Genomic DNA, 22,682 nt, shown 5'->3' on the forward strand with positions numbered 1-22,682 from the left:
TGTGATAAAATATTTCATATGTGGTAAAACACTTAGAACACGTTTGGTAATCATTTCGTTCCTAAAAATAATTTCTGATAAGAAATTATTCTTTTTGATTATGTTCCCGAGAACAATTCTTAAGCATTTTAAGCCGTTTGATAATTGTCTTATTTCCAAAATAGAATTGTATTTGGTACCTTTCTGAAAATTTATAATCCAAATCATTTTCTTTTTATTTTTTTAATAATTTTATTACTTTTTTTCTTTTCGTTTTCTTCTTCTTCTTCTTCAAGGTTTGCCGGTCACTGGCCTTAGGATGACCGGCGATCAGCTAGACGAGGGCTGGCGACCTCGTCGGCCAAGCCTCGCCGATAGCTGGGTGAGTGGCCTTGCCTAGATTTGGTGAGGCTGAGCCTCGCCCAGCCAGGTGAGCCTTGGGTGAGGCTCGGGCGAGGCCTGCCTGGCCACCGGTGAGTCTTTGGTGACCTTGCCAGACCTCACCCAATCAGTCGTCAGTGACCGGCAGTGGTGGACAGCGGTGGCGACAGCAGTTGAAGAAGAAGAGAGAGAGAAGAAGAACAAGAAGATAGAAGAGAAAAAAGGAAAATTAAGTTGACTTGATTCTGAAATTGTTCTCGAGAACAAAGAATCGACTTTTTTAAACTTCTTGATTTTGTTCCAAATCTACTTTCAAGAATTAAAAAAAAATTTACCAAACGGAATTCTATTCTAAATCTACTCCCGGGAACAAAATAATAGAAATTTTCACTATTTGACTGGTTGCCAATCGTGCCCTTATCCATATTAGAACATATTACTAGGAGTGCAGCAGAAGTCCGATACCTATATCTGAAGAGATCGCCAAAAGGGAGCTCAAATCTAATACAGTCAGTATATCTAGTTGGATCACCTTTATTAAAAAATTTAAGCCAATGAGTTATGAGTCAACAATGACATATTAACTGTTCTATATCATATCAATTCTCTAATGTACAATTTTTTAATATTACTCACTCACACATGCATCTTAACAATCCCCCTCTTAAATGTGAGCTCAGTGTTAAATCTACTCTCCCTTAATTTATGTATCTTTATGCATCAACTTATCTCAAGTTCCCTATGGCAAGCAATCGCCGAGATGAGGCCCGGCAACCTTGTTAGAGCTTCATAGGCCCCCATTGCAAGGTTAGCCTCACTTGCCGAATTTGGGCGAGGCCGAGACTCCCCTGAGGCCGGTGACTGGCTAGATGAAGAAAAAAAAAGAAAAGAAAAAAATGAGAAAAATGAAATAAAAATATTAATTTATTAAAAGAAATTCTTAGTCGTAAAAATATTTGGAGTCGTACCAAACACATTTTTGTTCTGAAAATAAAATTTTTATACAATTATCAAACGCATTCAAATACTCAAAAACTTTTCTAAGGAATAGAAATAGAAAAAATTGTTTTTTAACAGAAATGTTACCATACATAACCCAGGTTGTCCACTATTCTTCATAAAAATTACTTACATTTAATAAAACATAAACTAGATCAAGTAATATCTCATTTGCGATAAAATATTTCATGTGTGGTAAAAACACTTATTCATAATAGAACGTACTGTCCCGAGTAGTATTGTCTCTAGTAATATCTCCATTTCACGAGCGTAATATTGACAATATTAAATCAACCAAAACAAATGAGACTTAATTTGTGACATTTTGATTTTCGAGTCTGATTTTGATGAGACGAGTTGGGCTTTTTATCGACGTGTCTATAGCCTTTTTTTCTGAGTTGGCCACTCACGAGTTAACTAGCTTATCAAGTGAAATCGTTAAGGAACCTAAACGCAACAGACAATGAGAATTTGACTAGGAATTGACTGCTCGACTGTGCTAATCTGCAAGGATCATTATGGCATCATCAAAATTGATAACGAACTGGAGATAGGTCGATTCAATAGAGGTATGTGATTAGTGCGTGTGTGATTCCACCTAATTGTAAAATTTCTGTCGAACGGCACCAGACCAATTTTTCTGTCATTTTTGTATCTTATGTCTGTATTTGAAATCCCAAGATTTTCACAATAATCGAGAGTCACCAATGTGTCGAAGATGTGCGTTGTGACTCGAAAATAATCAACCACTGGTCAATTGCATTAAAAATTCCTAAGAGCTACTCGGTAAATTATGACGCACTAAAATCACATCAGATTGAAATTAACCGTGAAATTGAACTCGATTTCAAAAATTGAAAGTTATGTCGTGTCACGATTCATTTTAGAAACGTCGACTCATCTTTCGAATATTTTTCGAAGATTCCGAGATTTTTACGAAAAATCGATTTGGAAAACGAACGGAAATTCGGATGGGCTCATTTATAAGGAATTCGGGCTTCCAAACCGAGATATTGGCTAAAGGGGACTTATAGAACTTTCTTGGGCTTTTACTTCATCGGAATTAAACCTCGAATTGGAGAATTCGGAGAAGAAGTTGAAGCCAAAGTTGAGTGAAATTCGGACCTAGGCTTGGGGGCTGCATTTTTTACATTTAAATTGGATCATTTATGGATTTCCAAGCAAGAAAGTATAAGGGACATTGAGATATGCTTGAAGACCAAGGGGACCGAGCATTTATGATTTTTGGCTAAGCTTGTTGACTTTTTGGCCCCTCTCTCTCTCTTCCATCTTCTCGGACAAGCCTTTGCCAATCTCCTTCTTCCTCGTTCGACCCCTGCCTCAGCCGAAGACTTCATCTGCCTTTGCTTTTTTCTTTCTTTCGCTTTCTCCTTCGCACGCCAGCAAAGCCTCACGCCTCTTCTCGCCATCATGCACCATCATCCAACACCCCACCATCCTCTGTTTCCCCTCTCCACCGAAGCCACGCAACAACCCTCTCTCCACACTCGGTCAACCCCTCGCCGCGAAGCCCCCATCGAAGACCGCCAGTTCGTGCTCTTCTCCACGTTCGCGTTTCATTTCCCTGCAACACTCACGGTCAAAACTCCCTTCACCGAAGCCATTCGTTGACCGCTCCATCCCCACGTGCGGCCAGTTGCTCCACTCCACCGCCTGCTACAGCCACGCATCATCCCAGCTTCGACTCTGCCACATCCCGCGACGAACTCGCCGCTCGTCTCTTCCCCAGCCAACAACGACGCTGCTTCTCTCTCTTTGCTGCTTCGATCGGCCCAGTTCGCGCATTTCCAGCCCACGCAAATTTTATTCCAGCCCAGAAGCCTGCACCGTTCGGCTCACAGCACACCGAAGCCCATCTCCAGTCGCAATTCGGCCCATCTTCAGCCCGCAGGTTTTCAGCTCGAGCAGCGAGCTTGTTGGCCGATTTAAGCTGGTCCGAGCTTCCCTCAGCCTTGCCATGAGCCTGAATCTCGGCTGCCATCGTGCCGCCATTGTGCCGCCGTCGCGCCACCATTGTCGTGAGCCGATTTTCATGCTAACCGGTGAGTACATGTTCTAATCCTTAATTAGTAGGCTAATGAAACTTAGAGGTGGATTAGTTAGTTAATTAGTGGGTTAGTTTAATTAAGCTTAGGATGGTTTAGTTAGATTAAGTATATAGTTAGTTATTTACTTAGTTTAATTAGAATAGTTAGGTGGATTTAGTTAGAAATTAATTAGTTTATTTAATTAATGTAATTATATTTAATTAGATAGAATGGTTAGATTTAATTGTTAGTTAGATTAATTAGTCTAGTTAGTTTAGGTTAAGTTAATTAAGTGCTTTAATTTATTTATTTTGTAATTTATTTAATTGTCGGTAATTTATTTAATTATTAATATTTTCCGAAAATTAGGCCAGGATAGCCGGTGACCAAAATTTCATGCTAATTGCAATGGTGTGTTCAATTTATACAATTAGATGTTAATTTGTGCAAATTGAGTGCTGATTGGAAATTTGAGTATATAATTCCAAAATTTGTGAAATTCGATATTTATTCAAAAATCTTAGGTGTTGGATTTTAACACCAAAAATGGTTTTATATACTATATAAAATAGTGGGGTTTTAAATTGTAGGTTATGAATTTTCTAGGTCTAATCTGATCGTGTACCCACACATGACTATTTTACCATGTATTTTTTAATACGAAGAAAATAGGCCAGGATCATTATTTTAATTGAGGCATTTGGGTGCAATGCATGGTGTCCTGGGCTGAGTTTGATTGTTGTGTGTTGGTTAAGAAAACCCGTCTCGAGCGATTTTGTCGGACGTTACTAAATCCCTTTTTCGGGTTACCTATGCATTAGAGTATTGGGTCGCAGTAGATTCTGGACCTATGCTCCTTCGGGAATGCTATCTTTGAGAGACGAAGCCATGCTTAATGGGGAAGAGACGATGCCTGGCTACGCCAGTAGACAGTTGAACATGGGAGTCGGCTGTGCCTTGAGGGGCTTAATTAACAATTGGAACGCATAAATGTTTAAGTTTGATGCACCTGATTATGAGACAAATGACATGGTATGAGACATGTCATAACGGTTTGGCCTATAATCGAGACCTTATTAATTGAGTTAGTGAAGCATTCCAATTGTTTGAGTATGAAGGCTGTGTATATATATGATGTGAATTGTACTGACTTACAGGGAAGATCTGAGACGAGATAAGTCTCTGCGATTGTGTGATTGTGTGGTTAGGATACTTCTAGGTGTATTTCCCTCCTAATCGGGGCTTAGAGTGTGAACTCGCTGAGATTTATATCCGTGGGCTTAAATTTTCAGGACCGTAGAGGGAGGACCTAGAGCTAAGCTGAGGTAACCTAAAGTGTAGGTTAGATAGGACCGCTTCTTTTTTAGAGTCAGCCTTTTGAAATCTTTTGAGTATAGGTTTTTGTACATGACTCAATATGTTTATAAAATCATGTTTGTTTATGAACGCGTTGTCCTGCTTTTTTGTCCCAAGATGATTACTGTCAGGAGATATATTATTCGCTTCCGCATGTGCAATAAAATGAAAGGGTCGACGACTTGTCCTGGGAAGTCGCAAAATTTTATTGACCACAGAAGGATGGGCATGCACTTGAGGATCGGGGTGTGACATAATTAACACACCAAGCCAAAAACAAAACAAAAAAAACAAAAAAAAAAAAGGAAATTTTTTAAAAAGAAATAAAAAAAAAAGTTTTTTTTTTTTTTTTTTTTTTTTTTTTGGTAAAGGTAATGAAAATAAAAAATAGTTTTTGTATTGAAAGTTAGGTTAAAAAGAAAAGTGGTTCGGTTGTAGTTGGCATGGGGCAGGGACCCTCAACCCTCAGCAAAGCAATGGCAAAACTCGCCAAGCCTTGTTTGTCGTTAGAAAAAGTAGGTGTGAGCATCAGTTTAGGTCAATCGTGGTTCTTAGGGAGACTAGAGTAGTCAATAGTCCTACTATTATTTAACCTTGCATTGTGTTAGTTGGTCTTCCATCTTGGGAGTTTAAAATTGATCCAGGACCAACCCTATATATTATATATAATATATACTCGATATATATGTTTTAATCTACTCTAAACCTTAGCGCATTCGCTTATTTTGCCATTTAGTTTGTCATATAAATTAGAAAATAGAAAGAAACCTAGCCATGCCTTGCTTGCAAGTCGCCTCTGTTCACTTGTCTCGCTCACCTTGCGCTCACCCTTATTCACTTGCCTCGCCACTTGCCTCACACATTCGTTTTTATTTATTTATTGTTTTTAGCAAGTGTAAAAATTTTGTTATTACCTTATCTTATATTTATGTTTGATATGTACTAGTGTTCATAGTTTGATTTCTCAATATTGTATTATTGATGGATATGTAATTTATAATAATTTGCTTGTCCTATTAAGATATGCAAAAATAGAAACAAAAATATAATTGGTTGGTTTTTGGTTGACCTTGGAATCGGACTTATTCCTTGGTCCCAAAATTAGGGACCAACATTGTGCAAATTGGTCCATTAGTTAGGTGCTAAATCGGCTCAATTCGGACTATGTCGAGCTATCATTAGTAGTAGTTGATGGTGATGGGCAACAATTATTCAAAATATATATATTATAAAAGGATTATTTAAGTAATATTAATTGGAATGAAAAAGTTTGGGAGAACAAATCAAGTCTGCTATGGAAAAAAGAAGATTTAGGGTTAATATCACGAAAAAACTTAAATTGGTACATTTGTAATAAATTTACGTCAAACTAATCCAAACCGATACACATGTGGTAAATTTACTTCAACCTTATTTTGAAAACTTATACATCTATGACAAATTTAATTTCGACTACGTTTGGATAATACTATGAAAAATCATAAAATAGTACATCTATGACAAATGGATAGTAAAACCCCAAACTAATTTACTTATCACTTGTCATCCAACTCAGCAATTTGACAATAAAATTTAATAAAAACCAACGGAGGGTAAATTTGTCACAAGTGTATCCGTTGAGGTTTTTTATGGCGTGTTACGTGTATGAAATTGAGATTTTTTTTTTTTTTAAGGTTCTTTATTATTTGAAATTACTAACAGCAAAAGTGAAAATTTACCATGACAATGTAGAGTTTACTCCAAATAAATAATTTTCACAGACCAACAGACACTATTTAATTTTGACGAATGTGGTATACTATAAAATGGATGGAGTTACTTATGATAATTATAGTTTATTATGAAAGAATTTTCATTTTCGTTTAGATAAATAAACATTTACTGAAAATGAGATCTAAATTACATTAGATGAATACTGACAAATAAGCTTTTGACCTAGTACTTGAGTAAATGATCCCATTGCCCAGGGAAGCCCCCTTCGCAAATTAATCCTTTGTCTCAAATGACTCCCTTTTCATAAATATATGTCAATTGGCTTCCTAATTGAACGGTGATCCAAAAGTCGCTTGTCATGGTGCACGCACATATCATGAGCCCAGTATGTGTTAAAATAGGAAGAGAATATTAATGTGTTTGTTACATGATCGATGTGATGTAATTGTTCAATCTTATCGTCCATATGATATTTATCTCAACACATGTGATATTTAATTTTGAAATCATTCACTTTTAGTCCATGTATATATGGTTTGACAAAGGAGACTTGGTTACTTAGAGTGCTAAAACTTAACACGGGAGGACACTTAAGTGCCAAAAGTTCGGAAAAGTACACTTAAGTGCCAAAATCGAAGCAAAATGGATTAGTTAAGTGTTAATAGCAAAAAAATCTGATCAAAATGCTAATCTTGCTTTTTACGGTGAGACAAGTGTAAGTTGTTTTGCATGTTGATGTGACTAGATAAGCCAAAAACTATGTCGTTTTTGCCTCGAATTTGAATTTTCATATAAATATTAATTGAATTAAATTTAGAAATTTTAAAAGGGGAGATTGCATAATGGCGAGGGCTATTTTTTTAATTTTTTTTTTTAAATTTAGTGTTAAATTTAATTTAATTAGTATTTATGTTTTTTTTTGGTGAAATAATTAGTATTTATGTTAAAATTCAAATAAGGGATAAAATGATGCCATTTTGACTCTTCTTTATTGACTCAACTTAAATGTTCTTCGTACCAAGTTTTGGCACTTACATTGTACTTCTACCTTTACCAAAGTGACTATTGTGACTTGTGGGATCTAAGGAGGATGCAACCGCACTGTGTTCTTCTTGGCCTAAAGAGGTATTGGCCCCTTTCTCACTTTGTTGGTTTCTCCCAAGCGACGTGGGATTCCCTTTGCAAGAGTTCTTATACAAAACCTAGGGTTCTCATCCCCCATAGAGCTTTTGTGAGGTGCAGATAGTCTCGAAAGTTATATGCAAGAGTGAGTTGGCTCTCTTAAGCAATGGGGCACTCTTTCGCAGGGGCTTATATTCACTATTGTATTCGGACATTATAACCGGAAAATTCTCAACTAGTTTCACTTGGATGTATTTATCTGAACCATTTTTTGATCCAAAAATATGCCCAAAAGAGGTACCCATTTATGGTGTCATTCTTCCAATTTTAGACCTGAGTATATCCTTAAATTGTCTCATCTAAATTCTAGGACTTAAAAACTTGAGGGTATTTCCACTAGAGAGGGGAAGAAAAAAATATCTCTCACAAATGTGGAGGGCCTTGGGGGTGTAGGTAAATAACCCTATCACCTCTTCGGAGATGGCTACTGCGGGGTAAATTGGTATAGTGACCTTCCATCTTGAGGCGCCAAGGTGGAACCCGAAAGTGGTACCATTTGCCAAAGTTGTGCCTAAATTTTGTCCAAAAATATTCCTTATAGAATTTTGGGATAATTCCAAAGAGGACTCGAAAACTTGTTGCGGAAATGCTATTCCTATCTCTTTCAAATGGTTTGATTCAATTTTAAAGACTGTTAAATTGATGTAATTAAGCCCCCTGACATGACTTTTTTGTTGCTTTTTTAAGATACTTGTTGCGCACTGTCAATTGCCACATCAAATAAAAATCAGAAAATTCAAAAAGAAAAAAGAAAGTTTATCGTAATATTATGTTGCTTGAGAATCTAATGATGAATAATTTCTTGAAAGTTGGTAAATAATTAATATATTTTTGGAATTTTTTTCCTCTTAAATTGATGGCCCAGACTAAATGTCTAGCAAAACAACATCGGATAGATTGACTTGAGTATTATTTTCATTATCGTTTCCGAATTTTTAATTTATTTAATATGGTTTTCGAACTTAAATTCGATATGTAATGTCATTCATAACTTTTTAAATTGAGAATTTATTAAATATTTACTAATATTTTAGAGATTATATTGAATATTCAGAAACCAAATTATACAAATTAAAAGTGCAAAGGTTTATATTAGATATTATATCAAAATTCAGGGCGCAATTATCTCTTTTCTTTAGGAATCCAGGTACGGAGGAAACTGGAGGAAGAGAGAGGGAGGAGGAGGCGGAATCAAGTGCGGCTAACGGTGGACAGCTACCGCCGCCATGGCGACATGCTATTATATCAATTTTGGCTGGATACGCCGGCGAAAATCGAGAAAGTGGCGGAGATGAACCAGCGAGGCGGGAACAAAGGAAACGGGTGGAGTCAGAGGCGGCTGGATCGATACATGGCGTGTTCCTGAGTTCGCGTTTTTAGAGATGACGGCACCGTACACCCTCCCCGAGAGCTTCCGCTGTGAGTCTCCTGGGCCAAGATCTACGTACCTATCTTTTCGAGAACGCACGCCGATAGCCCTCGGTGTCTTGAGACGCTCGCACGCATGGTGGAACAGGCGTCAGGGTCAGGTGGGAAGGAAGAGGTCCTGCCCGTTTTCTGTGATGCCGAACGGTCTCATGTGCAGCTGGGAAGAAACTCAGTCTACAGAGACGCCTTGGTCGCTCACAAGCAGAGGTTGGGCGATGAGAAAGTCGGGCGGTGGAAGGAGGCTCTCGTGGAAGATGGTAAAGTCAAGGAATGGGAACTAAGCTCGTGTAAAGGGTATGTTACGTCTTGTCTTCTTTTCTTGTGGGTTTCCTTCTGATTCCTTGTAGGTTTCCCTGTGTTTATGATCGTTACTGAGCCTGTTTCAAAGCTTTATGGGGACAAACTAGAGACAAAAAGAGGAAATTATTGATGGGAATTAACGGGGTTAAAGTTTTCAATTCCCTCTTCTTTCTTTCAGGCCAAATCCTTCTCTCGAATTGATCACATGTACAAAACATATCTCAGATTGGCTCGGTGAACTATCTCTAAAAGTTTAATTATTCATCCACCTGATCGTGTCATTCCATAATTCGACCCGTGGTTGAGTGATATTTATACCCCAATGATGAACGGTGATGATATTATCTGTCGGTTGGACTAATTCTTGCTGCAATTATCCAACGATCGTACAATTACTATACGTCAGTGTAGTATGTTTAATATATTTTTCATCAGGTAAATCATGTTCTGCAGCTAAGGATCGGTTATCTTTGAGCACATCCGAATCATTGTTCATTATGTAGTGCGTTGGGTGGTATGTTCTCAGATAGCATCTGTTAATGATTCTGGAACTGAGATTTTTTCTGCCATGGCAGTGAAGGGGAACTCATCACGTTGATTGTTAGAGTAACTTTACTTAAGCTGAATGTAGAGCATAAATATATGCCTGAAGTTCTGTTTGCTGATACTGATCTGTCCGAATCCGATGGAGAGTCTGAAGATCTATTCACTGGCGTTGATTCACTTAAAGCCAAAGGGAACAGAATCAATGTAAATACAAGTCATTGGAAAATGGTTATCTTTGACTACCTATCTGTTGGTGTTTTTGTGCGGAAGCGTGTGTGTGTGTGTGTGCAAGTGTTATGTAAAAAAAATGGAACACAAGGCAAGGGGGGAATGGGAAAAAAAAGGCTTTTATTTAGAAAGTGTTTTATTACAAAGGAGTGTGTGTAGTTTTCTCGGCTATCAGGAACAACAAACATCCAACTCCTATTTATAGGCGTGAGCACCGCCTTCCTCCACCGACATCTAGTACAAAAACCAATATAAAATTACAAGTTTCTTTTTTTATCTCCTGCTTGTGCGCGGCTTATTCCGCATCTTCTGGAGTCTTCTCCATTTTTCTGCATTATTCTATTCTCTACAACTCTCAGCCACTTTTGTTGACTTTTCTTCCAAGATTTTCATGCACAAATGTCCCATGCACGAGACTTCTCTAGGTTGTTCTCCTTCAGCCGTTATTCTTGACTTTTCTTTTGCTTTTTGCTGCCCACGTGGTCTGCTACCCACATACCAGAAAATTCTTCAGCCTTTGAGAGTCTTCTAGGCTTGCTTTTTGCCGGTTTGTTTCCGCCAACTTTTTCTCTAGCGTAGTCTAGAACTTTTCTAAAAAATGGATCACTTTTTTAACACTCCTCCTTGATCCATTTTTGTGTTACTCCAAGTATTACTCGTAATGTCTCAAACTTGGCTCGCGATAGTGCTTTAGTGAAGATGTCGGCTACTTGTTCCTCAGTTTTGCAATATTTTAGCTCAATCTCCTTGTTATTCTGCGCCTCTCGTATGAAGTAATATTTGATGTCGATATGTTTGGTTCTTCCATGGAATACTGGATTCTTTGATATAGCGATTGCGGACTTATTGTCGCAAAGTATCGGAGTTGATTCCGTTTGTGCTTCTCCAATGTCTTCTAAAATTCTTCGAAGCCATATTGCATGACTAGTAGTTGTAGTAGCCGCAATATATTCTGCTTCAGCAGTGGATTGTGCCACTGAGTCTTGTTTTTTTGATGTCCATGAAAATATTCCAGAACGTAATGTGAATGCATAACCAGTGGTGCTCCTCCTGTCATCAGATGATCCTGCCCAATCGCTATCAGTATAACCGATCAACTTAGTTGTTGCGCTAGGTCGGTACCAAATACCATAATCTATAGTTCCTCGTAAATATCTTAGAATTCTCTTGGCTGCTCCAAAATGAATTTGGCTTGGACTCTGCATAAATCGTGATAGTAAACTTGTCGCGTACATAATATCTGGTCGTGTAGCAGTAAGATATAGTAGACTCCCAATTAGGCTTCTATAGAGTGAAGCGTCTATTTTTTCTGCTCCATCTTCCTTCAATAGTTTTTCATTTGTCATGAGTGGGGTTGAAACTGCTTTGCAATAGTTCATCTTGAATTTCTTTAGGAGGTTTTCGGTATATTTCTTTTGCGAGATGAAAATTCCTTTATCTTGATTAACTTCAATACCGAGGAAATAGTTCATCAAGCCCAAGTCCATCATTTCAAATGTCTTCATCATTTCTTCTTTAAATTCTCGGATCATTGTCTCATTGTTTCCTGTATATATGAGATCATCTACATATAGAGAGACAATGAGAGTGTCGGACTTACCTTGGGTCTTGATGTAGAGTGTCGGCTCACTCATACTCCTCCTGAATCCTTGCTTGATAAAGTACTCATCGATTCTACTATACCATGCACGTGGTGCTTGTTTTAACTCGTATAGGGCCTTCTTAAGCTTTAAGACTTTTTCTTCTTGGCCTTTGAGGATAAAGCCTTCTGGTTGAGCTACATATATTTCTTCTTGAAGGTATCCATTTAGAAATGCTGATTTCACATCTAGTTGATAAATCTTCCATTCTTTTTGTGCCGCTAAGGCTATAAGTGCTCGAATAGTATCAAGGCGGGCGACGGGAGCAAAAGTTTCAGTATAGTCAATACCTGGTTGTTGCAGGTATCCTTTCGCCACAAGCCTTGCTTTATGCTTTTGGATTGATCCATCCGCGTTGAGCTTCGTCTTGTAGACCCACTTGACACCAATGATCTCTTTGTCTTTGGGTCGATCAACAAGTTCCCAAGTTTCATTTTTCTCGATCATCTTGATCTCTTCCTCCATAGCTTTTATCCAGACTTCTTCTTTGGATGCTTGTTCGTAGTTTTCAGGTTCTAAAATAGCAAAGTTGCATGTGTCGTAAATTCTTCTAAGGGCTTTTACCCTTAGTACTGGAGACTCTGGAGTAGACTCTTCTTGTGTTGCTCTTGGAGAGCTTGGTGGAGTTATATCGTGAGTGGTGGAATCCGGTACTACTCCTTCTTCTTGTAACGTTGTCTCCTCTTGAGTAGGTAGTATGTCTGGCAAGGTTATGTACTTCTTCTCAATCTTCTCGTCCTCCCAATTCCAGGCAGCATTTTCGTCGAACTCGACGTCTCGACTAATCATTAACTTTTTAGTTCGTAGGTTGTAAATTCGATAGCCTTTTGATTGGTCACTGTATCCAAGAAATATTCCTTTTTCTGTTTTTTCATCTAGTTTACTCCTTTTTTGAGCAGGTATGTGGACGTAGCAAATGCATCCAAACACTTTGAGATGCTTTGCTGAAGGCTTCCGTCCGCTCCATGCTTCGACTGGAGTTTTATTTTGAACTACTTTAGTTGGACACCTGTTTAGTAGGTATACAGCAGTATAAACTGCTTCCGCCCAAAAAGTGTTGGGAAGGCCTTTCTCTTTTAGCATAGACCTTGCCATCTCCATGACGGTTCTATTTTTCTTTCAGCTACTCCATTTTGTTCTGGGGCGTAGCCAACAGTTAGTTGATGATGGACTCCTTCATCTTCACAAAATTTATTAAACTCCTTTGAATTGTATTCTGTGCCTCTGTCACTCCTTAGGACTTTGATTCTTTGGCCACTTTGATTCTCGACGTGGTTCTTGAATTTTCTGAAGATAGAGAAAACCTCAGATCTTTCTCGAAGAAAGTATACCCACGTCATTCTTGTGTAATCGTCAATGAATAGGATGAAATATTTATTTTGACTGGGTGTAGGTGTCCTCATCGGACCGCACACGTCCGTGTGGACAAGTTCCAATGGCTCTTTAGCTTTCCATGAAACTCCAGATGGGAAGGACCGTCTCTGTTGTTTTCCAAGAAGACAGCCTTCACAAACATCTGAAATTTTTGTGATGGCTGGAAAATCTCTCATCATATTTTTCTGATGGAGAATTTTAGTCCAGCAAAATTGAAGTGGCCAAATCTTCGATGCCATAGCCATGAATCATCAAGTTGAGCTTTCATGGCTATATCTTTGACCAATTTCCATTGAATAGGAAAATTGTTATTTTTCATCTTAACAGAGGCAATGATATTTTTATATTTATCATAGATAATGCAGGTATCTCTATTAAAATATAGAGAATACCCACTTTGTATCATTTGGCCCACACTCAAGAGATTTTGTGCAAGACGAGGGACTAAATATACATTACGTATATATTTTGGGCCTTTATTCGTTTCCACGGCGATGGTGCCTTTTCCTTTGACATCTACTAATGCACCATTGCCCAACTTTACTTGAGATTTCACCGACTTATCAATATGAGTGAATATAGATTCGTCCCCCGTCATGTGATTGCTACACCCACTATCGATGTACCATGTTTCATTTTTATTGTCATTTGCCGCTTGGCCTGCGTAGAATGTATTCTCTTCACTTTCTTTTTTTTCTACATAGTTTGCTCGATTATTTGTTTTCGGCGACAATCTTTTCTACGTGGCCATATCTTTTACAAAAGCGGCATTGTTTTTTATTTTTAAACCAACAATCCTTCTCCAAATGATTTGTTTTCTTGCAAATACTACAAGGTGGATAATTTTCTTTTTTTTTATAATTTCTCCCCCTCTTTTGTTTTTCCATGAGCTCCTTCCATCATTTCTAGTTTGATGAGACCGTATATTTACTTTGGACTGAAAGGCACTTTCAACCGAATCTTCATCTTGTGCCATTAGTCTTTTCTCATATGCTTCTAGAGAGCCAATTAATTCACTTATTGATAGGGTCGTCAAGTCTTTAGTTCCTTCTATAGTTGTAACTATGGAGTTGTATTTTTTGGTAAGTGACACCAATATTTTCTCAACAACCCTTTGATCAGTTATCCCATCTCCATAGGCTCTCATTTGATTAACGAGTTCCTTTAATTTTCCACAATATTCTTGTACGGTCTCATAATTTTTCATTTTAGAATTCTCAAAATCTCTTCTTAGTGTTTGAAGACGAATAGTGCGTACCTTTTCCGATCCTTGAAATTCTTCTCGTAGTATATCCCAAGCCTCTTTTGCAGTCCTTGCTCCAATTATTCTCGGAAATACGGTTTCCGAGAGTGCTTGTTGGATAAAATATAGTGCTCTTGCATCCTTTTGTAGTTGATCCTTCGAAACACTTGCACCTTCTGGCGGAGCCTCGTGACCTTTTTCCACGATGTCCCATAAGTCTTGGGCCATCAAGAATGTAGTCATTTTTATGCTCCAAAAGTCATAGTTGTTCCCATCAAAAATGGGAATGGGAAATGAGGACGAGGTAGAGTTGGCCATGGTTTAGTTAGTGGGTATTTGGAAATGGTAGTTTTAGGAGTGGGTAGGTAGGACAAACGCCCGACACCAACCAAAGACGTGGCTCTGATACCACTATTGGTGTTTTTGTGCGGAAGCGTGTGTGTGTGTGTGTGTGTGCAAGTGTTATGTAAAAAAAATGGAACACAAGGCAAGGGGGGAATGGGAAAAAAAAGGCTTTTATTTAGAAAGTGTTTTATTACAAAGGAGTGTGTGTAGTTTTCTCGGCTACCAGGAACAACAAACATCCAACTCCTATTTATAGGCGTGAGCACCGCCTTCCTCCACCGACATCTAGTACAAAAACCAATATAAAATTACAAGTTTCCTTTTTTATCTCCTGCTTGTGCGCGGCTTATTCCGCATCTTCTGAGTCTTCTCCATTTTTCTGTATTTTTCTATTCTTTACAACTCTCAGCCACTTTTGTTGACTTTTCTTCCAAGATTTTCATGCACAAATTTCCCATGCACGAGACTTCTCTAGGTTGTTCTCCTTCAGCCGTTATTCTTGACTTTTCTTTTGCTTTTTGCTGCCCACGTGGTCTGCTGCCCACGTACCAGAAAATTCTTCAGCCTTTGAGAGTCTTCTAGGCTTGCTTTTTGCCGGTTTGTTTCCGCCAACTTTTTCTCTAGTGTAGTCTAGAATTTTTCTAAAAAATGGATCACTTTTTTAACACTATCTAATCTAACCTTTTTAACAGGTTTAAAACCGACAAGGGATTTGATTGACTTTAGCAGGCTCATGCAAAGGGCAGCTTTCAGGGACCCATGTTATCTGGCAGGCCCTCGGTATATTTCTTTGCTCCAGTTCTCATCTCTTCTCCAGTACTTTCTCCTAAAGATTGTACCTGTTGATGAAGTCAGTTTCAGACTTAAGCATGTTTACATCAAACAGATAAAAGGCATATCGCCACGAATCATTTTACATGATTATACAGTTGTTATGAAGTAAGAATATATTAGAAAAAAGAATGTAAATGTATTAACGAAACTACAAGGGGGGAATGCAAGTCATCATCCGAACTCTGAAGCTGCTTGCACGTACTTCAATTTTCCAATAGCTGATCACCTTGCAAGAATAGAATCCACAAAGAATAGAGGGACAATCTACACTTTACAAAGTAATGGCAGGTAATTGTTAATCTCATGATATCAGTGATTGAGAGTGTCTGTAGCTTTATATTAAGTGGACAGCAATGCACGAAACTTAGGGTCTGTTTGTTTGAAGGAAAACTGCTTTCAGAAAATTGTTTTTTTGATTTTTCAGTGTATAGACGGCGGAAAACCGATCGATGTATGGAAACGTTGTCCGTTGACTGAAAAACAATAAGCTTAGATTGGGGAAAAATGACTTCTCCTTCTGACAATAAGGAAACCACTTTCCTGAAACCACCAAACAAATGTAAACTAATTATTTCCATGGAAAATATTTTTCCTTTATCATGAAGTTTCAGTTAAAAAAAACACACCAAGACTGTTTTATACATCAAGACCTCTCTAGATATATTTGTCTATTGTGATTGTCTCTTCTGTATGTACCTGCCAAATGACCATCTTAGTAGTTCGCAAATGTGTCATTTGAAATGTGTTAAAAAAAATTTGGATGTGTGTGCTACAGAAGCATGGTTTTGATATTTGTTATAATTTTTTATTAGTGATGTGTGCAAGTGTATGGTATATTTTGTAGAGAATAGACAAGGGTCAAGATAAAATAATTGAATAACAAAGAACATGGATATGGGGGAAAATAGTTTCATTAGTTGAAGGAAATAATTTGATTGGTGGAGGTCTAAGACCTCTCACGGTGGAGGGTTTTCCCACCACACACATGGTGGAGGGTTTCCCCTCACACACCTCAAATGATGAACTTACATGCCTATTTATAGGCTGAGTCACCGACTTAGTACAACATTCTAGATTTTTATAGAATGTTGTCCATGTAGGCTTCATCTAGGAAATTCTAGATTGTAGTTCTTCTAAAGACTTCTCTTACATGCTGGACATTTTCCTCTTTCTTCCAAAAACTTCATCTAGGGAATTCTAGAAGTTTAGCAACTCTAGGAAATTCTAGAAAATGGATCACCATTTCCAACAAAATGCAACCATACTCAAATAGCCTGAATCCCATTATTTTCTTCTGAAAACAACTATAAGTCACCTTTGTGCATCCCCCATCACCGCAGCCTTATGCATCTGTCATCTTCAGCTTATGTCCAATCAGCTGCTCCGCCACTTCTGACAGTTCAGCATATTAGAGGTTTGGGAAACATTTTGCAGTTCCCTTTTATGTTTCGTGGACTCTATTTGTTCAGCTGATTATACACAATGGTTGATAAAATGGTGAATTCTTATACTAGTCTCAATTCATTGCTCCCAAGACAATTAATAGCTGTGGTGCGATGAATCATATTATTCATTGCTCTTAATGCTGTGCAGCGTTTGAGGAGGGATTGTTAGAATTAGGGAAAAACTAAACAGAAAGTAAAAATCTGCAATAAATTACTACAAATGAAGATAGCAATTGGGAAGTTGGAGAATCAATAGAGAAATGTTGTCAAAGCAATAGTGGCAGTAAAAGAGCATTTATATGTTGTAAATCAGTAAAGAATATTGTAGTTCTCATGGTTCCTGGAAAGTGAAGACTTCTGATCAATTGTTGTGTTCGATAATTTGCACTTTGAGAAGGAAGTTTGACATATCCACTTCTATTTTCACTGAAAACTAAAGCATTCCCTTTTGTTTCTGGATACTATTTATAAGTGGTTTTTGCATTTTGCTGCTTTTACTGTTTACAATAGGCCTGTCATCCATGTGTTGAAAATGTTTACTTGCTTGATGGCTGATGATTTTATGTGCTGGTGTTTTGCGGAAGCGGCGTGAGATGGGATTGTTCAAATCATAGTTTTGGTTTTCTTTTTCTTTCTGTGGCAGTTAATTTTATCTATTATAGATCTTGCACATTTAAATGAGATCTCAAGGTAAAATCTTACTGAATTTATTCCTGCAGGCGACTCGTAGATGGTCCCTGATTGGGTGGGTAGTTACCTTTCTGCGCTTCCTTTTCAAACTATGAAGGATAAGAAACAGGGTATGTTAGTCAGTTTAGGCTTTTTGATGCTTAGTAAGCCAGATATACTAAGTAGATTTTTCCATAATGGAGTCAGTGTTGTATCTTCAGCTTAGATGAGATGCATAAAAATGATTGTGTTGGAGGAACTTCAGTAGAGTTATGCTCAATTACCTATCTAGTCTGTCAGCTAGACATTAGTTACAACATCTCAACTAACAAGGCATATGATTGATTCGCAGGCAAATGCAAAGCACGTATTTTGGAAAATGGCGTTATCATCTGGAACTTACAGTAACTCTGTATATATCTTCACTTCGTTTTGCCTCTCTACTAAAGTTGCGTTCTCCTAAACTTGAGTACCTTTATGGGAGCTTGAAGACAGTCAAGTATTGCAAATAATTAGCTTATTGGACACAGAAGTAAACGATGTACGAATTGTTGGAATCCATGTGAGAAATGGCATTGGATAGACTGCCCTTGCCAATATTGTATATAAACAAATCTCCCTTGAATTTGGCACTTGCAGTTTTCTTGCAGCGATTGAAGAAACGTTGCAGCAACCTGGTGATTTTCAGTGTCTTCAAACTAAGATGATCTTTGATATTCTGAAAAGGGATCTTGAAGTTGCTTCTGCTTTCAAAGGAGTACGATTCTTGAAAGAAATATTGAGGAATATGAAACTTCTCCTTGTTCTCGATGATTTGGAAAATGGTTCCCTCCTCAAAGAGTTTGTAGGAGCTAAGCTTGATTGGTTTAGGTAGAATAGTTGTCACCTCAAAACAAAGAAGCATTCTTCAAGGCTTTGTTGATTGAGGGGTGGCTCGTACTTATGATGTTAGTCCAATGGATGATAATCAAGCTTTAGACCTTTTCTGGCAATATGCAATGGGAATGAGTTACAATCTACATGCATATGTTGAAATTGCAAACAAAATAGTCAAGGCTACGGAAGGACTTCCACTACTTGTCAAAGTTTTTGGTTCTTTTTTGCATGGTAAAGGACAAGAAGAATGGATTAAATTCATAGATCTCGTACAACAATTTCAGGAAGATTACTAAAAGATTCTGAGCATAGTTTATGAAGCATTAGATCAAAAGCAAAAGCAGATGTATCTTGATATTGCATGTTTTCTTCCGGATGTGGATTGTAGGATTGCCTCATATATGTGGCATGATGATGATTGTCCTCATGATGGAATCGAGGTCCTTCGTTGTATGTCCCTAATAGAAATGGAAGAAAATAAAATAGGCGTGCACGGCATGCTAAGGTGCCTTGCCAGGAAGATTATTTACGAAGGTTTCCATGATCCAAGAAGACGTGTTAGATTGTACATTCCTGCCATAGCCCACGACACGAAGAAGAGGAAAAGGGTATGCCATGGAAAAAAAGTGGCATGCAGGCCCTAATTTGTTATTCAATTTTCCTTGAAAAGGTTTCATAAATGAAGCAACTTTCTTTACCTCACAATCCATAGTCTAAATTTCATCGTCTGAAGGCTTCCGCATGTTTACTCTACTTGACCTTGGTGGTCCATTGCGCAGGGAACAGACCACTTTAACAGTACTATGGCAGGCTTTGAGATCCTACCAAGCACGGCATTTCTCAGCTTGGGTCGTGCCAATATTTGTGGAAAACTCACAGATGCCTTAATGAACGTTCGGTGGCTTCACTGGCAAGGGTGCCCTCGAGATTTTGAAGCAATCGGCATTCATTTGGAGAACCTAGTTATTCTTGATCTTTCGTGGAGTAAGGTTACAGAATCCTGGGGAGGTTGGAAAGGAATTAAGGTGGTTTATAGTTCATTTTTTGTTACTTTTGTTTTGGCTTGAGTACATTGAGAGTTCTACGCCATCCAAGTTTTTTCCCTTTTTATGCAGATGAGGCATTTGAAAGTCTTGAATCTCACAGGTTGTATGGACTTACTAGTTACCCCCAGCTTCTCTTGTTACCCAAATTTGGAGATACTGATTCTTGAGCGGTGTTCTCGATTGGTTCATTTAGATCCTTCGATTGGTGATCTAAAGCTCTTGGTTACCTTGAATTTGGACTTTTGCTCCGAACTTAGCTTGTTGCTGACGGAGATGAATGGGATGAATGCTTTGAGAGAGCTCCTGATTGATGGCACTTCCATTCGAGAACTTCCTGCATCGATAGAAAAATTGGTTCGACTGCAAATTCTTAGTGCCACTAGTTGCTTCTCATTGGTTCGGCTTCCTAGTTCAGTTCGTGAACTTAAAGCACTTTCAGTGCTAGCCATGGGTAATGCTAAAATTCTTGAACTACCCGAATCAACTGGAGATTTGTGGCTACTTGGACGCTTGTCTCTGAGGGATTGTCGTGAGCTAGGAAAGCTTCTAGAATCCATTGGCAAATTGAGATTCTGATTAGTAAAGTTGGATGTTTTGGGTACAGTTATTTCGAAACTGCCCGATTCAACTAAAAACCTGCGGAGTTTGAAAGTGCTGAAGATGGATTCTTGTTTCATAAGAGAATTTCCTTGTGATATTGGAGAGTTGATAAACTTGGAAGAGGTTCATGCGTCATGGTGTCGGAGTTTGGAGGGAGTCATTCCGAGTGATATTTCAAAACTACATTGTCTCAGAGAACTAAGGCTTCGAGGTACTCGAATATCCAGCCTTCCATCAGAAATCCAGTCCATGTCAAGTCTTCAGATTCTTGATTTGCTACACTGCGACGTTCTTAAGGATTTGCCTAGGCTTCCCTCTAGCTTAAATGATCTCTATGTCAATCCCAGCTTGACGCAAAATATGAAGGACGTTTCAATTCTGCTGTCATGGCATTTATCGCAATAAATAATATAGTGTTAGTATGGTAAGTGTTGTCATTTGTTGTGATCTGTTGCGATAGGTAGGGTTGATTATATTACATTACCTGCAAATTTAGGGTATGTTAGGTAATCATTATGCTCATGGGAACAATTTTTGCTTAGAAATAGTCTTTTCTGATTCTGTTCCATCGACATGTTTCTGAGCATTCGAACTCGTTTAGTAACTGCACAAAATTTCTATTCCCGAAATAGAAAAATAATAGGAAAGTGTTGGGTACAACCCTCAATTTCATTTTTTATGACATAGAATTCTTTTATTTTTTAATAATTTTTAGAGATTTTTTTTTCTTCTCTTCTTCTTTCTCCTTTGACCAATCGCCAGACCTTAGTGATGGCCGTTGATGGCCAGCGATCAGCTACCGATCGCTAGACCTTAGTGATGGCCAGTGATGGCCATCGATCGGCTAGAGACGAGAGCTGGCCAGCCTTGGGGAAGCCTTGCGGCCCCCGGCGCAATCAACCTCATTGTGGCTAAGTGAGGTTGAGCCTTGCCCAGCCATGACGAGTATGGGTGATCGGTTTTAAGGTGGCTGAGCTTTAGAAATGGAACTTGAAACATATCTTGTTATAATCGAGTTCGGTTTTAGACCCTAGAACCTATCCTGTTTGTCTAGAACCAGTTCTGGAACCTATCATATTTTTCTGATCTAGTTCCAAGATATGCCCAAAAACCTTTTTTCTTTTTTTGTTCCTTTTTTTGGTTCATTTTTTACGGCAAAATCATATTAGGCTATGAGCAACAAAATGATTCAAGATAAGAGATGATCAATATAAATCTCTATTCGACTAAAACAATAATCAATAAGATGAACATGTAATCACATACAATTATAAGCGATAAAAAGTTCAAACATGTAACATATAAAACTCCATTTCCCATTCATCCATAAAAATTTAGGGGAAGATGAAAGACTGGTAAGGAATTTTGAGGAAGGACAAAAGACGAAGAAGTGCTATAGAATTTAAGGGAAAAGGAAATTAGAGTTTTGGCCTTTTAGCTTATAAAATAGATTTCAAAACTAGTGGGAAAATAAGGTGGTTTGATCTGATTCCTAGGTGGGTATTCACTCGGAACTTGCTCCCGAATTGGTTCAAAAAATGTTCTCTGATGGAACTAGTTCCAAGACTTGTTTTTCGGGCGGTCTAGTCCGGTTCTTAGATAGAACCGGTCCGGTTGCACACCCATAACAACAAGGCTGACCTCGCCCAACCACGGCGAGGCAAACCTCACCGAGGGACCTCGTCTCTAGCCAGTTGCCACCCATCTAGAGGAGGGAGAAGAAGAAGGTAATAAATAAAATGACTTGATCTCAATATTTGTTTCCGAAAATAAAAAAGTAACTTTTTTCTACTTCTTATTTTTATTCCAAATTTATTCCCTAGTCACTGATTTAGTCCTAGGAATAGACAAATTAGCTAACGTTACTAAACGAATTTCTATTCTTTCTTTTTTTAATTTCGTGGAAGAAAATAACATAATAATCAAGAATTGATCAATTACCAAACAAGGCCTTAGAGTTGTGTCAACCCAATCTTTTAATGAGTGTTGATAATATTTTTATAGTACCTACCATAATCCACCTTTATACGTAGACTAAATCAGATGAAGGGAAAATTTCAAACAAAAGTCTGAAATGCCATCAATTTCTCAAATAATGATATGAAGTAAACCTTATCTCAAATAGGGACCTGAATTACTATCATTGTCTCAAATAAGTGTCTAAAGTATATGTTATTTTAACTAAGGACCTAAAGTGGCTATATTAATCTCAAAGAAGGACTTGACCTCACCGATTGATTAATGGTACTTTCTTCCTTTACTTTTTCTTAATTTCTTTCATTTTTCCTTTTTCTATTTTTCTTAGAAAAATAAACTCAACAATGAAAAAAAAAGGCTAAAACTAAAAAAATAAAAATACATGCAAGAAGGCTAGTAGCTAGCTCTCATTACCTATAACCGTCGCCTCATCACTGATGGGCCGTTGGCTATGGTCAGCAAGGTCTTGACAC

The 22,682-nt window shown here is 37.9% G+C and overlaps 1 protein-coding gene across 1 annotated transcript; it reads left to right on the plus strand.

Moving 5' to 3' along the window:
• Positions 1 to 17,927: 17,927 nt before the first annotated feature.
• LOC120295435 lies at positions 17,928 to 19,884 on the plus strand. The gene is made up of 2 exons (XM_039316589.1): positions 17,928 to 19,194; positions 19,366 to 19,884. Exons 1-2 carry the CDS (start codon positions 18,931 to 18,933, stop codon positions 19,651 to 19,653), a joined length of 552 nt encoding a protein of 183 aa, XP_039172523.1. The 5' UTR covers positions 17,928 to 18,930; the 3' UTR covers positions 19,654 to 19,884.
• The last annotated feature ends 2,798 nt before the right edge of the window (positions 19,885 to 22,682 follow it).

This window comes from Eucalyptus grandis, chromosome 7 (genome assembly GCF_016545825.1).
Source record: "Eucalyptus grandis isolate ANBG69807.140 chromosome 7, ASM1654582v1, whole genome shotgun sequence".
Classification (NCBI taxonomy): Eukaryota; Viridiplantae; Streptophyta; class Magnoliopsida; order Myrtales; family Myrtaceae; genus Eucalyptus; species Eucalyptus grandis.